Below are 15,505 nucleotides of genomic sequence, written 5' to 3' on the forward strand. Positions count from 1 at the left end.
CTCTACAGTTGTTTTTGCCTTTTGGCACCACTCAGTCTGCATTCAATCTTTCTGTCTGCTTTGTACCAAATTATAAATTATGTAACTAGCACTTGATTTCATTAAATCTTCCTTAATGCTAAAACCGACTTGTGAGACTTGATAAATGATAAACTACAGTTTTGAGACAGATTCCTGAAAACTTGACATCCTCTTGCAGTATTTTCTCATTTAAAAAATATGCAACATTCAAATTTTTAATTACTCACTTAACGTTCATACTGTATGTAAAAAAAATTGTCAAAGAGCTTGCTCAAAAGTCTATATGATGCAACACTGCCACTATATATATATACAAGTGTTACATCTATTTTATTTAGTTTATTTCTTTATTTAGTCAATGCAGGTGATTTAATTCAATTGCCCCTCAGGGACAAATAAAGTTTTCTGAATCTTAATGTAAAAGGTTTATCAAGATGCAGAACAATTGCTTCCTTCAGCTGTAAAATGCTAACTCGTTTAACAACTCACAGATAAATAACTTACTCTACAGAGGTCACAGGTCAAACTAGCTCAAACATCTAAAAAGATCACTGACTTCCAAAGCTTTCAACAATCATGCAGATTTTCAGTCCACATTCTCTTCCAAATGTTTTTGTTTTTGCAAGTCATTTTCCCTGCCCACAGTCATTAATGTCAATGTTGTTTTAGTGTTTAGACTTAATGTTTGACTTTTCTGCCAAAAGTTTTAAAAGTCTCTGTATTTATCATATTTTTTCTTCTTAAGTTAATTCTGAGTTTCAGTGTAAAATAGATGAAGTGATCAGTCACCTCAGAGGTCAGTTAATACAAAAACAATAGTTTGACAGCACAATAATGTTACTACAGTCAATTTTCTGCTTTTTGTGTCATTTTCTGCTGCTGTTCTGTGCCCACAAGAAGTCATTTTGGGTTGCTGTTCACGTGTGGTCTCTTTGTCTATTTTATAGAACATATTTGCAGACTTGGGAAATAGACAAATAATTGAGAACTGTAGGGATGTAACATGTAACATGACACCATTTGTGAAGAATGCAACTTGTATCACATAAAACCTCAATTTACAGTATGTGCTCAACTAGTGTTGTGGAATATAACTTTGCATAAAGTGAGTCAGTGGAGGACAGCATTAAACAGAAATATATATTCTAAGCTGTCGTGAGATAACTTTATGTGAACTTAAAGTAATAGTACTTTTACTCAGTTTTTGGCGATTCCACCTGCTTCTGACTTATCATTGGACAACCTCCAAAATATTCAGTTTTCACTGCTTTTATGAATATAAAATCCTTTATATATATCCTTTTCTGCGTCTTTAGTCTTTGGTCACAACTTGGAGTCACAAATAAAACTCTGCGGGGTCACAAGTGAAACCTATGAGGATTACTGCTGTCAGTACAGAATGTCTCCCATCAATAGACCAGTGCCTGACAAGCCATCCTAACTTCCTCGATATACATTGAGTATCATATTTACACTGTGAGTACCACTAACAAAAGCCCTTTGTTGTTGAGACGCTGCAGGTTAAGAAGCACAGCAGGTGACCGGTTTCTCCTCCCATACATTACAGTCACATGTGACACACCGTGAATACCTCATTGTTTCAGCTCATTTGTTTCCGTATTTTGGACACATTCATCAAACTTATTTGTATTTTATTATTTTAATTATTCCGTATAAATGACTGAAAACTATATATAGACACTATATGATATCTTGACATTGTTTTCAGGTAATTATTCAGCCAGTCTACACACACTGAAACCAGCGGTCTGTTTGTAAAGCCATCTGAAGGAGGCTGAGAGTCTCCTGGACATCTTTGATCCTCCTCCTTAAGGAATGCTACGGCTCACTGCAGTTTCTCAAACACGGCCCTGAAGGAGACCCAAAAGCACTCACTGAAGAGCTCACAAAGCTGACACACAACACCCCACCACCATGACTCAGATCTTGGCTACACATATCTACATGTGCCAAACATTTGTATTCATGGCAAGTAATTCAGATGAATTATTCGTGGTTTTGTGGAAAGTCCTGCAACTGACATTATATTGTGAGGTCAACATTAAGAAATGAAACGGTCACAAGATTTCAGGACCATATAGAGGTTTCAAATGACCCATGGATTTGTCTTCATGAAGAATGACGGTAAATAAGTCTACAGAAGCTTATAGCAATATTGAAACAAAGTTTTCAAAACTATTTGATTACCAAGATCATGTCAAGGTACAGGTTAGCACTGATGCCTCACAGCGAGAAGGTCCCGGGTTCAAATCCATGGGCCGACTGGGCCTTTCTGTGTGGAGTTTGCATGTTCTCCCTGTGTCTGCGTGGGTTCTCTCTGGGTACTCCGGCTTCCTCCCACTGTCCAAAGACATGCTCATTAGGTTCATTGGTGATTCTAAATTGGCCGTAGGTGTGAGTGTGAGTGTGAATGATTGTCTGTCTCTCTGTGTTAGCCCTGAGACAGACTGGAGACCTGTCCAGGGTGTACCCCTGCCTTTCGCCCGATGACAGCTGGGATAGGCTCCAGCACTCTGCAACCCAGGAACAAGCGGTTACAGAAGATTTATGAATGAATGGATGTCAAGGTACACAGAGATGTGGGTTGTTGAAGTGTGGGACCGCTCTCAATTCCTCTTCTTTTTGGTTTCCGGGGTTTTTATTTATTTATTTTGACGATCTCCATTTCATTAATCCTGCAAAACCAAAAAAGTCCATCATCTCAAGGCCAGATCAACTTCTGACCAAACACAAACCTTGAGGCAGTTTGGTATGTACACAGTGGTATTGTAAATGCTCTTAGTGCTTTTTATTGCTGAATGGGGGGCTGGTGCTGGTACTGTTGGGGGGGTAGGGCTGGGGCTGGTCCTGTGTTGTAGGAGTGGGACAATAAAAGAGCAGGAACACCTGTGACTCTCCTTGCTTTTTGAGTTTGGCAAGGTCTCAGCATTAAAGAAGTCACCATGGACAAAAGCATCACCTGGACGGCTGTGATTCTTATTTTATCAGGTAAAAGTATAAATAATGTCAGTTTGTGATTTGAAGAGGTATAGCTTGTTTTCGTGTTTTAAAAAGAAATGTATTGTTGTTAAGATCTCACAGCAATGTTTAACCGTGTTTGTCTTTGTTTCTTCTTTGTGTTAATTAGGCATGTGTGTAGGTGAGGGCATACTACCACCAGGACCCCTGAGTGGAGCTGTGGCAGGCACAGTGAAGTTCATCACCACCCTCAAACCTCCTGAAAAACCATTCCTGTCAGTCAGCTGGAGCTTCAAAGGGGTGAACATCATCACCTCCACCAGCGTTAACATCACTGATCCCGGATATACCGGCAGGATTTCATTAGACCGAGCCACGGGGGCCTTGGAGCTCAAAAGTCTGATGCTGGAGGACAGCGGGGAGTACACGGTCACCATCATACCAGATGGAGGGCTGCAGAAACAGGGGAAGACCACTCTGAATGTGTTTGGTAGGTGTCGTACTTTGCACCTAACCCTTGATTAAAATAAGTGAAAGAATAAATAGTAGTGCATGATTGACCACAGTTTCAGAAGTATATCAGACTCATTGGTGAATTTTATAGAAAATATGGACGAGACATACAGAAGACGTCCTGGCAGAGACACTGGGGCAAAAAACAGTTGTCAAAGAAGAAAATATCAAACTCTTGTGAAGCTTGTGTTTCATCAGTTGCTTCATTTGATATCCTTAAAACTACTTGTACTGTTTGAATGAATCCTCAACTCTTCTCTCCAGTTTCCTGACAAAAACCCAGTAGTAAATACTTCAGTCGGTTTGCTTCAACATATGACGTTTTTGAGACTGTGAAGTGCTAACTAATACTAAATAATAAAATATTCTATTGAACTAATTAGAATTAACTGAAAATAAAATGGATGCAATTCAATCAATTCAAGTGTAATATATCTCCAGTGTTTAAGGACTATATCACTCTTAATGTAGTTTATCTGACGTTGTACAATTTCGGAATTTCACAAATATTTCATAGAAATACAATTTTTAAATGTCAGAAAGTTAGTTGGATGATGGAAAATACTTAATAGTTAACACCTTTAAAACATCAGCAACAAACAGGACGGCAATCTGGTTTGTCAAGCTTAGATAAAAGATTAGTTACAGGCTAACAAAAAAAAATAAATCTAAATGAAGTGAGATGGGAATGTTTTCTGTGCAGTCATTTAAGTCATGTTATATCCGGAGGATGACGACCTTTTCTTTCAAAATAAATACTGAATACAAAAAAGTGTAAACAGTGTGTCCATTCCTCACTGGGAAATTTGAGCCCAAGAGGAAAAATATAGATCAGTTATTAAATGAGAAACCACGGCATTCTTTAAAAAGCTTGTGTTTGATTAGTTTGCTCAGTGTATCCACATGGATTAAATGAAGAGTTAAAATAGATCATACTGTCAGTCAGTGGCAATGATTTTAATAACCTGAAAGATCCTTAAACTGTATGTTATGGTTTATTTCTCTGCTCCTGATAAAATGATATCATTGAATATTTTATGAATAATAATAACCCCATAGTGAATCTTACACCAAGTTAGTCGAGCATTATTTGCTTAACGCTGACATGACTTTCTGTGTAGCCAAATTCATATCTAACTCGACTGTTCTCCACTATTTACCTTCCACTTTCACTGCACTGACTCTTTTTATATGCACTGCCAGCACTGATAACCGGAGCCACCATCCGCAGCCCTGCAGCCATCCTGATTGAAGATAAAAGCTCCACCAACGTCACGTGTGAGGCGTCCGGCTCCATCAGCACCAGAGCGTGGTTAAAAGATGGCCACCCCCTGCAGCCCAGTGACAGAGTCAGCTTCTCCACAGACAAGAGAATCGTGTTCATACGACCTGTTCAGAGCTCCGACCATGGCACGTACCAGTGCCGAGTCAGCAACCCAGTCAGTACCATGACTGCCAGCTATAATCTCACTGTCAACTGTGAGTACTCGCCGTATATCCATTATTCCTGGAAATTCTCATTTTAAACAAAAAATTATGTGTGTCTTCAGAAATTTACTGGTGATTCTTTGCAGTGTTTAAAGAATTATAGATACAAGCTAACACACTTCTTTATCTGTGCAGTCGGACCACATAACATTTCAATTATTGGACCAGCAGAAGCCTCACCTGGCCACAGAGTGACACTGCAGTGCACAGCACACTCTGTCCCACCAGCAAACTTCAGCTGGATGTTTAACGGTAACGACACACAAGTGAACACCTCCTTGTATATTATAGAGAGATTGGAGGAGGAAAACATTGGGAATTACACCTGCACTGCCAGTAATCTGGTCACGATGATGGAAAACTCCACCACTCTTAATCTGAGAGGTAAGAAAATAGTTTAGGTTTTTTTGTCAGTTTTGCATACTTTGTGCTATCAGTTGACATTTCCTGTGATGGTAATTGCTCTTTGCTCCATGAAGCGTCCTGTACTGCACCCTGCTGGTCGTTCTCAGTGTTGGTCATCAGTGCACTCATTCTGAGAAGGTTAATATGACAAGAGAGGTAAAGTAGGACCAGCAAGATTAATAGTTTATGATATATTTGCTATATTGTTTAATATTTAACCACCATTTATATCATTCTTTTTGCTGTGTTAACTTACGCTGACGTATATTTATTCTCAGATTCTCTCCAGTCCGGTGACTTCTACTTCTGACCGAGGCCTCCATCTGGAAATCACCCAGAAATAAATAAATAAAATAATGTGTTATTTAGACCCAGCAGACATTGATGCTGCAGCTCATTATTCCTTCTGGAGAATTTAACATTGAAATAAAAGCAATTAAGTTGTTGTTGTGAGGTAATGTCATGTAAGAGCATACTACAATCATTACTGCAGTGTATGTAATACCAGAAATGTATTTTTGTAATACAGCACTTAGAGTCCTCTGTGTTAAAATGAATTTTTCTCTTTTTCGCCAAGTTTGTGTGTTGATTATCCTCATCATTTATCACCATCATTTTCGTCATGAATCATAGTTTAGTTTGTTCCTGATAACCTTTGGCCAAAAGCTGACAGTGACTAGCTTGATGACTAGCTGTTTAGAGTTGAAGTTCCTCCTCTGGGTTGCTTCACTGTTGCTTCTCTACAGAGCATATATCGAGACCTGGATGCATTTTGTTTTCTCATCACAATCCACTCTGGGCTGACCACACCTCTGCTCTATAGTGGTGTGTGACACCGCTAGATTTGGTATCGATCCGATACCAAGTAAATACAGATATCGATACTTTTTAATAATTAAGGTGGATACATCATCAATCTGAATCTGAATGAATTTTCATGACCTTTAAGTGTTTTTGTGATTTGCCTTTTGGATTATTAATCAGTTAAAATCCAGTACAGAATTTGGGCAAAGTTTATAAGTAAATAGAAAATTCTTTATTTTCACAATATAAGTTTTTGTTCAGAGACAAATTGTCACTTGAGAACAAATGAAAATAAATTCTTTTGAGTGTTCAGAAACTACAATACAATTATAAAACCAAATCTCTCCCTTAATTGCACTTCTTTCTGTCCCTGTTTTTTTCTTAAATAAACAAAGTGTGCAAAATTGCATTTCAGTCTTCATAAAGAGCTGGTAGTTTTGCCTCCATCAAAGATTTCCTGGAAAGAGGTTGCAGGTCCTTCACAATCACTTCCGCCAGGCTCCTTGTAATCGCCACTGCTCTAAGCAAATTAATAAAGATAATTAAGTCTGTTGCACATCTACTTGTAGTTTAAATATAGTAACTATACATTAACCTGTCCAGGGTATACCCCGCCTCTCGCCCGATGACAGCTGGGATAGGCTCCAGCCCCCCTGCAACCCTTCACAGGACAAGCGGTTACAGAAGATGAATGAATGAGCTATACATTATCCTTTTCACAGCTAACACAAAAGGGTAATTATATTTAAATATCAAATATGAAATCTGACCTACATTATAGTCAGTATATTTGTTCCAGTAATGTATTCATTTAAATAACACGCTTCAGTGGGATAAATGTATTATATCAAGGTCTTAGCATAATTCATACTTTTTAAGTTGGCAAAAGTAACAAATGACCAGTTGTTAATTATTATTAACTAATGTTGAAGATGACCAAAATATTTCTTTCATCACTATTATCTACCTGGATATTCTCTGCCAGACTAAAAAGGCCTCTGCCACTGACCTATGCCTCTGGGTTGGGGTCTGTCGGGGCCAAGGGGCAGGGAATTTTTCCACTCCTCTCTCCGTTTCTGTATACGTGTTTGTTGTGTTACCACTGTATCTTACAGCCATTTTACAAATAGTACAACTTGCTGTATTGCGGCCTGAAATATGACCAAACAGCGCTCTTCATCCTCTCTGCCATTCTAAGTATCAAAGAAATTACAAAAAGGCTGAGGTCAAGCCTCTGCCAACTGTTGTTCCAGTTTACACGATGAAATAAAACTCAAAGTTGTACAGTTTGTTAAGATGGTTTTTCTTGAGTCTGTTTAGTGACTGGCTCTGCATACATTTTAAATGGTTGAAGTAAAAGGTAGTCTACAGTTCTTCCAGTATTGGTGGTGGTCAGAGAGTCTGTAGGGGACTGCCACTGTCACTTCAGTTAAAAAATAGCAATATGCAATGTCAAAATTCTCCAAAAGGCATAAAAAGATTCATTACATAAAAGTGGAGAAGAACTGTCAGCAAAATTAAAATGAACTCACAGTATATGGGCGTGTATACATTCTAATATTAACAGGAAAAACAACATCACATTTGCCTTCAGATAAAAATAATACTACTAATAATACTTTTGTTGTTTAGTGGAGTAGAAACATTCATTGTGATACATTGTCTCTTTGGAAAATTTAAAAGCCAAAAAAGTGGCATCTTGATCATAGAAAATGTATCAGTCAACATGCATCTCTAAACTTTAAACTACTTTTCATCAAGGCGGGACAGAAATGGAGGGAGAAGAGAGAATAAATATAGTTATATTGCTCAACTGTTTGACTGTCACACACAATGCATGACAGTGTTCAAAGGACCTCTGTCTGCAATGACAAGACACTTAGAGGAGTAGGAAGTAAGAAAGTTGAGTCAGTTTGGGTCCGTTCCTGCCTCACCCCAAAGACCTGTATTAATAATTATAATGTCACCTCTTTAAGGCGTCAGGTCACATGGACACACACAATGCATGACAGTGTTCAAAGGACCTCTGTCTGCAATGACAAGACACTTAGAGGAGTAGGAAGTAAGAAAGTTGAGTCAGTTTGGGTCCGTTCCTGCCTCACCCCAAAGACCTGTATTAATAATTATAATGTCACCTCTTTAAGGCGTCAGGTCACATGGACACATCTTTGTGTTGTCATCATCTGAATACTGGTGAACATGATGCTGGGTGTGGGAGCTACACATTCCTCACCTGTTGTACAGTTAGTAAACAAATCAATGTGCTGCAGACACATCTAGATCATGACGCGTAGTATACCGCCTAGTTTCTTACAACTTACTTAAAGTGGGAAAAAAATCAATAAGATGAGGCTGATATATCATTGTTCAGATTAGAATTCAGTATAAATTAATAATGCCAAAGAGAAATCATGACAAACTTTAAAGAGGACATGTGTCAGTTGAAGTTAAAGACTGAGCATTGTTTGCATATTTTATACTACACGTGACTGAAACAAGTTCTCAGACAAAACAAAAGTAGAGGGAGAGCATTGGTAATCACTGTGGATGACTAGCAAGTAAGGTTTTTCTGGCGTTAAAATAAAAATGTTTAATATTTCTTCACGCTAATGCTTTGCAAACTAAACCCCACTAAGCACAGGAGGCGCTGCAGGAGTTCATGCTGTCACACTGGCTGTGAAGTTGGGCGCTTTATCAGTGATGAGTTGGGCGTATTAAGTTTAAATGTGTGCATTTATGTTTCGTTGAATCGCCTGTATTCACTTCATCTGCATTTAGGCACAAGCAGCTTCAGACACGGATAAGACAGGGCACATCGACCAAATAACACCCACAAACCACCACATCACAGGCCATGTAGCAAAAAAGAAAAAAAAAGCAACACACTGTCAACCGCTGGGGCCGCTGGTGAGTTACTTGGTCAGACCCTGAACCACAGTTTTGCAGACCGGATTGTGAACACATCAATTTCCTATTTAATGTCATGCTAAATGTAATAGCTGAAGAACATTTGACTTTTAACTACTCTGTTTAAAAATTCTCCTCCATACTCACTCAGACGGTTACATGCATTGGAAAAATGAGCAGTTCCACTATCAACATTGAATATCTATTGTTAATTTGACTTTATCTCCACAACTTCCTCCTTCATATAAAGGGGAACAAGAGCAAGGGTACTGCGACCATTCGTTCAACTGTATAAACAATAAATGTCAGAGAATGGTTTTCAGAGGGCAACAAAAAGGGAAACTTAAATCAAAAGTGAGGCTTGTTGTGTGACTCTTGCATGTTTCAATCACACATATCTATGCATGGACCAGTAAACCCAGTAAATGAACTGTAACCGTTTGACGTGAACATGCTTTGGCCACACGAGGTCACTGTTGCGCATGATACCGCATGGGAAGTAGGCTAGCAGAGAGGAGTATGGTGTGAAAGGGAATCCACCCATAAAACAGAATTAGAAATCAGACTGGAACACCTCAAGAGAAGCGATCGCCATGACAGAGTGTTGGTACAGCTTCAATAACCTGCGTGTTAGAGGTGGAAAATGATTCCTGTCGCCTGGCATCTCCTCCTTCATGGGTAATTTAATTTCTGTTTAAATTAAACAGCTGAGTTCGGATTACTACTTGACGGATTCACGCTGAGTGGACAAAATGTTACAGTCACCTTAAAAAAAACTCTGCTTTTGATTTAAAAATAATATCTTGGCGAAGTTGATCGTTTTTAGACAGTGGTATTTGATCGCTGGTCTTTTAACAGTTGTTCCTCTTTGTAGACGGCTTTCTCTCTATGCTATTGAGATTTTAGTCCTCCTGTTGTCACTCTGTCTGCTTTACTCGTCGACTTGCGCTTCGGCGTTTTTTTTTTTTGTTTTTTTTTTAACTTCGTAAATTCCCTTCACGTAAACTTGAAAGCTGACATACAAAATCAGGAATACTGCTGATTTTTGTAAGCTGTTATTTCTTTCTTTTCGTCCTTCGCCTTTAGTTGTGCACAATGAAAACTTGTAACAGATCATTTCACCTACTGCTAAAGCTGGTTTACATCACATTACTGCCAGGTAAGACAAATGTTTTTAAACTTTATACATTTTTAATATTTTGAAGACTAATAAATACGGATTTGTAGAGATTATTCGGATTTTTAAATTGTGAAACTTCCCCTTTTTATGCAAATATACAAATGCGCAACGTCTAGTTCTATATTTGTATACGGCTCATCTATATCGGGAAAAAAACTGTCCACTGTTGCATATATGTCTGGATAAAATGTAAATGGAGTAGTTACTATTTAGTTGAATATTTTAACTGTCTGTCTTTCCCCTTCACTGATCACCATCTCTTTATTTTGGGCAGTTCTTGAGGCACAAGATATCAAAGTGTTGCCTGAAGTGACTGGATACCTTGGAGAAGATGCCACCCTCCCTTGCAACTTGCAATTCAATTTCAACAATATTACTCAGTTTCAGTGGGATGTCCTGTCACCAGAAGGAAACAGGACTGTCCTCATAGTTGTCAACAGTCAATTTGGACAGGATATTCGTGAACCTGCTCTGAAAGGGAGATTGGAGACAAAAAGACAATCCTTGATAATTAAGAATGTACAAAAGACAGATGCAGGTTCGTACAGATGCACCATTTCAACATTTCCCAGTGGTTCACATGAAGCAACCACCGTACTTATTGTTCAAGGTGAGTAAAAACTTTTGAAGTTATAATATGAAGTAGCAACCTTAAAAATAATAATTCGCCAAGCCAACACAAACTAAACGCTCAGTTCAACAACTGTGTTTTCTGTTTAGTTTTATTTGTCGACTAGAAACTCACAGCATTTAACACTCTGCCTGATTACAATGAGTCTATATTGTGTTGTTAAGAATAAGTTGCTTTATTGTGTGAATGTTTTTATCAGTTGATAGACCTGAAAGTGATGTTTAATGTTGCACACAGATATAAGGAATTAGTTCTCTGCCCCACGATTTTGCTGTGTTATATTCTGTCTCTGAACTATACTAATTACACCACTGATCATTGATTGCAACCAAATAAGAGTCTGCTGTGAATCTGATACTAATATCAAATATCCAAACATGACTTGAAATAATTTCATGAGGTACACAAAGTCGTGTTTTGTCTCACAGAAAAGATGCAGTTATCGGCGGGGCTGGTTCCTGCTGTGGTGATTGTTGTCATGCTGCTGTTCGTGATCATGGCGGCCGTAGCTTACCTCGTGTACATGAGAAGGTAGGTGTGTGCACAGTCACATTTTAGGGACCACAAAAAAAATCCATACAAAGTAAGCCAATATATTTTAGGGTAAAATATTGGTTTCTCATAGTTTTGTGGCATAATGCTGACAATTTAATATTTGATTAGGAAAAATAAGTGGCAGCTTGATCTATAAAAATAAGGACTGTATCTGCAGCGTTGGCTTCTCTTTTGAATCAGAACTAATGGCACTTTTGATTCCTGTATGCAGATGTAACTCTTTGGTCAGGCATCGTGTCTTCATAGGTGAGAACAAACTCACACGTTTCCCCTGACTCTATTTCTAATTAACACTCGATACGTTTATCTGTTTTGTTTCAGTTCCTCTAACCAAAAGCTTGTGTGTCTTTCAGATACAGCCGTGACAGATGTGGCCAGACCATCTGTTATTGTAAGAGAGGAGGTGAGCTCATTAAGTTGATCACTTTTATTCAAATACGTTTTAAATTATGCAGTTGTTGAGGTAAGAAAGAGCTGATTATGATACACCAGAGCCTCCTCCAACCAGCACTCTCTCACACTCTTACTCATAGGATGTGGTCTACTCTGACGTCAAGCTCAAACCATCCAAAGAGGCTACTCCTTCATCCAGGGCCAAAGACAGAGACAGTGAGCATGCGGATGATGTCACATACTCCGAGGTTGTAGTTTCGCGTCAGCAGCCAAAATGAGACACACTGTATGTAGACGTGATCATAAATGTATTCCTTGTGCTCGAAAGTCTCTCTGCAGATCACATTTACTCTAATCGTGGTATCATTTATTGAACATCTCAGATCCTTATTACCTGCACCCAAAATAAAACCTTTGTAGCTTCTTCAATGTTTGAATGTAATGGAAGTGGCGTTTGGGCCTTATGGTTTTGCAAGATGAAAAGTCAGCATAACTGTACGCTGTAGTCATTGAGATTTCAATAAAGACTCAAAAGTCAGACTTATCTGAACGTTAGAGTAAAAGTAAGTAACCTGCAAATCACTCAGTAAATCTATACTAAATTCCCGCTGTAGTTCTCTAGTACATTATGATTGCATGAACAATTTGAGTTGTTGGTAGTAACAGAGTTATAATTTTGAGTCCTGCAGAGATATCTAACATCCATCCACCAGTTGTTAGGGATGCCTTGAATGCAAAATGTCATGGCAACATGTCTGATAAAATATGTTTAAATGATTAGTCCCTGGTATCGCAGGGAGGAAGTATACAACCAGCCACAGAGAGCTGATTTCCTCAAACCTCCAAAATGCCAACGAGCTAAACAGTTGGCGTACATAGCTTCATTAAATAACTGAAATCTTCTGCAAGAAGGTGCGAAGACTCTGTGTGGCTTGCAGGGATCACATGACTTTGCAGGTTTTGAGTGTGGTCACAACAGGTTGCTGGGAGGAAAGATGCTAGTCCTCACAATACAAAGTGGCATTGATTACAGAACGTTCCTGTTGCTGCTTTGCCAAACATGAAAGAGGAAGGTGGAAAGAAAGATAAAAGTAGAGAGTTATACAATTAATACAGAAATAACTTTGGAATGCAAAAAACACTATGACTGTTCAATATTGGCGAAAGCTGAAGTGACCAAAAAGTGTTGGATTCACTGTAATTGTGACTTCTTCTGGGAAACTTTCCAACAGCCGCATACTGTGTGATAATGCAGTGTACTGCATTGTGCTGTGGGTTGTCCAATTCTACAGATTATACTTATAGCTGCAGTCTTTTAACCTGACCAAGTAGGCCTGTTTATGCACAATATTGCTCAATGTGCATGTCACACTCCAGTCTGCATGTGTTGCAGTCTGAGTCTGCCTTAAGAAAAAAAAAAAAGGTGACAAAATATGGTTTTGCATAGTTGCTATAATGTTGTACATTACAAACAGTCTCTGTCACCTGCTGGTTTTCAGCCAGCATTTCCTGAAAGTGTGATTTTGTGGGTGTGAGATGTTAAACCTGAGGCTCACACACTTGTGATATGTCTACTAGAGTCACTCTGTGTTGTCAGAGCATGTGAGAACAAAGTGAGTTTGTTACTGTTTAAAAAAAAAAATCATAGTCAGGGGCTTGTATATATGTTTTTTTTTTTTTTTTTCAATTAGTGTTGTGTAAGTGAGCAAATGAGGATTTTTTTTACGTAACAGTAATACTTTTGAGACTGGAATTAAGTCGTATTGACATAAATGACAGCACACAGTCCTGTAAACTCTCTATGTTTGCTTAATCTTTTGCAGCTTAATAAACCTTTACATTTTTACAGATCTTAACCAATTCTGTGGTTTCTGATTTCTCTTAAGAAGAGTTCTGTCAAGACAGGAAACAGATGAAAGATAAGATGAATGCAGTGCAGTGAAAGGGAGCGCATTTTGAGAGTCTCCATATCTGATCACTGAGACGTGAATAGAAACAATGGAACATTTTCAAACTCTAGACACATCATTGCTGTACTGCTGAGAATGAGCCACTGGGGCAAACGCTGATGAGCAATGTTGTTAAGACAACAACATGAAGATGATGGGAGGAGGGAGGAGCAAATTTACACATGCATTTATTCTACATCATCTGTGGTCATGTGGCTTTTATTTTGTACTTCTTTTGATTCTCTTTGTGACTGTTTGGTGTCTTTTTAGTTTATTAAACCAGATGTGCTGACACTTGTTTCATTGTGAGGTTCCTACCCCCACAGTAATCCAGCTAATCTGATCTGACTCAGGTAGGCCGAGCACCAGTTGACAGACAGTTACATAATCAATGCTGGTAGTTTTTTATTTCTTATTTGTCGTTTTTTATTATGTGGTGGTGAATGGCTACGTGAGAGGACATATGATAGACGTATCATTAATAACCATAAGCATTGTGATCCTTGAACAAAAGAAAGTGGAAATGAAAGATTTTAATGGAATACTTTGTTTCTGTGTATCTGATTTTAACACATTTTGAAACAGTTGTGGCAGATGTATTGCTATTTTTGCCATAGTTATGAAGTGTGGAATTTGCACCACTAATAGGTGATGTTAATTCATGTAGAGTGTTTAATTTATCACTATTCTTGTATCTAGAGGATGTAAACATTTTCTAAAATGCACAGCAACAGTAAAGTTGTTGATTTACACTGCATGGTTTACCCAAGGAGTGAAATAAACTTTTACCCATATTTGCATTTGCATTACATGTGTCTGAATCCTTGTGATGTCCTTCACTCTTATTTCACCACAGACAGTACAATTCTACAGGAGCCTTCCGGTGAAAGCTCAAAGAAATTAACCCCTATAATTGAGAGTTAAGGAAGCGCCACCCTGATGAAAGCAAGATAGAGCGCTCGGGGAATAAAACATGCCTTTTAGGAGGAGAGTTGTGTAATTTGTTTAATTTCCAACATTCTCACAAGCTGGTTGGATTGTTGCTGAGTGATTTTCCCACATTTGAATAGATGAACATATTTCAAACAAACAAATTGCTGTAAATTACAACAATTTATTATATTTCTAGTAAATTCCAATAAAATGATCTGTTAACACTAAAGCCTGTAGGACGTGTTCTTATTTAACTCCTTATTCCACCTTTTGTAAGAAAAAACATAAAGTTTTACGTGTAAATAATAATAATAATACATTTTATTTAAAAAAGCGCTTTTCAAGATACTCAAAGACACTTTACATAAAAAGAACATCAAATCAGTAAAACAATGTGAAATAGAACACTAAAAACACAATAGACTGAGCTTAACATTAAAAGCAATTTTAAAAAGGTGTGTTTTTGTCAGAGATTTGAATGTAGGATGGTCGGTACAGTCGCGGATGTGTTTGGAAAGGTTGGTCTTTTTTAGTAATATTTTATGCGATGCTCCAGGAATTTTTGGTGTAGCTTCAATTTTAACTCATACGTGCCTTGTCTATCCAACAAACCCAGGACCCAGTAATTATACGATAGCAGAGTTTTGTTGATTTGCTTAAAAAAATTGACACAAAAATTGTCAGTGTGTATTTGTTCAGTTTGTATGGAACAATTTTAATATTTAAGCTCTGGCTGGATAGATCATA

The 15,505-nt window shown here is 38.0% G+C and overlaps 2 protein-coding genes and 1 long non-coding RNA gene across 3 annotated transcripts; all 3 read left to right on the forward strand.

Moving 5' to 3' along the window:
• Nucleotides 1-2,984: 2,984 nt before the first annotated feature.
• Nucleotides 2,985-6,523, forward strand: LOC311497679 (cell adhesion molecule CEACAM6-like; the record flags this gene model as incomplete). The annotated part of the gene is made up of 5 exons (XM_084558026.1): nucleotides 2,985-3,030; nucleotides 3,170-3,490; nucleotides 4,717-4,992; nucleotides 5,137-5,385; nucleotides 5,481-6,523. The coding sequence occupies 5 exons, from the start codon at nucleotides 2,985-2,987 to the stop codon at nucleotides 5,552-5,554; spliced, it is 966 nt and encodes a 321-aa protein (XP_084414152.1). The 3' UTR covers nucleotides 5,555-6,523.
• Nucleotides 6,524-9,655: 3,132 nt separating this feature from the next.
• Nucleotides 9,656-10,746, forward strand: LOC311496614. Its single transcript, XR_014699354.1, has 3 exons — nucleotides 9,656-9,795; nucleotides 10,204-10,276; nucleotides 10,572-10,746. It is a non-coding gene; the product is annotated as an uncharacterized lncRNA (long non-coding RNA).
• A 432-nt stretch (nucleotides 10,747-11,178) lies between these two features.
• Nucleotides 11,179-15,003, forward strand: LOC311496589 (uncharacterized protein). Its single transcript, XM_084556476.1, has 4 exons — nucleotides 11,179-11,459; nucleotides 11,695-11,729; nucleotides 11,837-11,886; nucleotides 12,017-15,003. Exons 1-4 carry the CDS (start codon nucleotides 11,362-11,364, stop codon nucleotides 12,152-12,154), a joined length of 321 nt encoding a protein of 106 aa, XP_084412602.1. The 5' UTR covers nucleotides 11,179-11,361; the 3' UTR covers nucleotides 12,155-15,003.
• Nucleotides 15,004-15,505: the final 502 nt, after the last annotated feature.

The sequence above is a fragment of the Chelon labrosus genome (assembly GCF_963514085.1).
Source record: "Chelon labrosus genome assembly, chromosome: 12".
Taxonomy (NCBI): domain Eukaryota; kingdom Metazoa; phylum Chordata; class Actinopteri; order Mugiliformes; family Mugilidae; genus Chelon; species Chelon labrosus.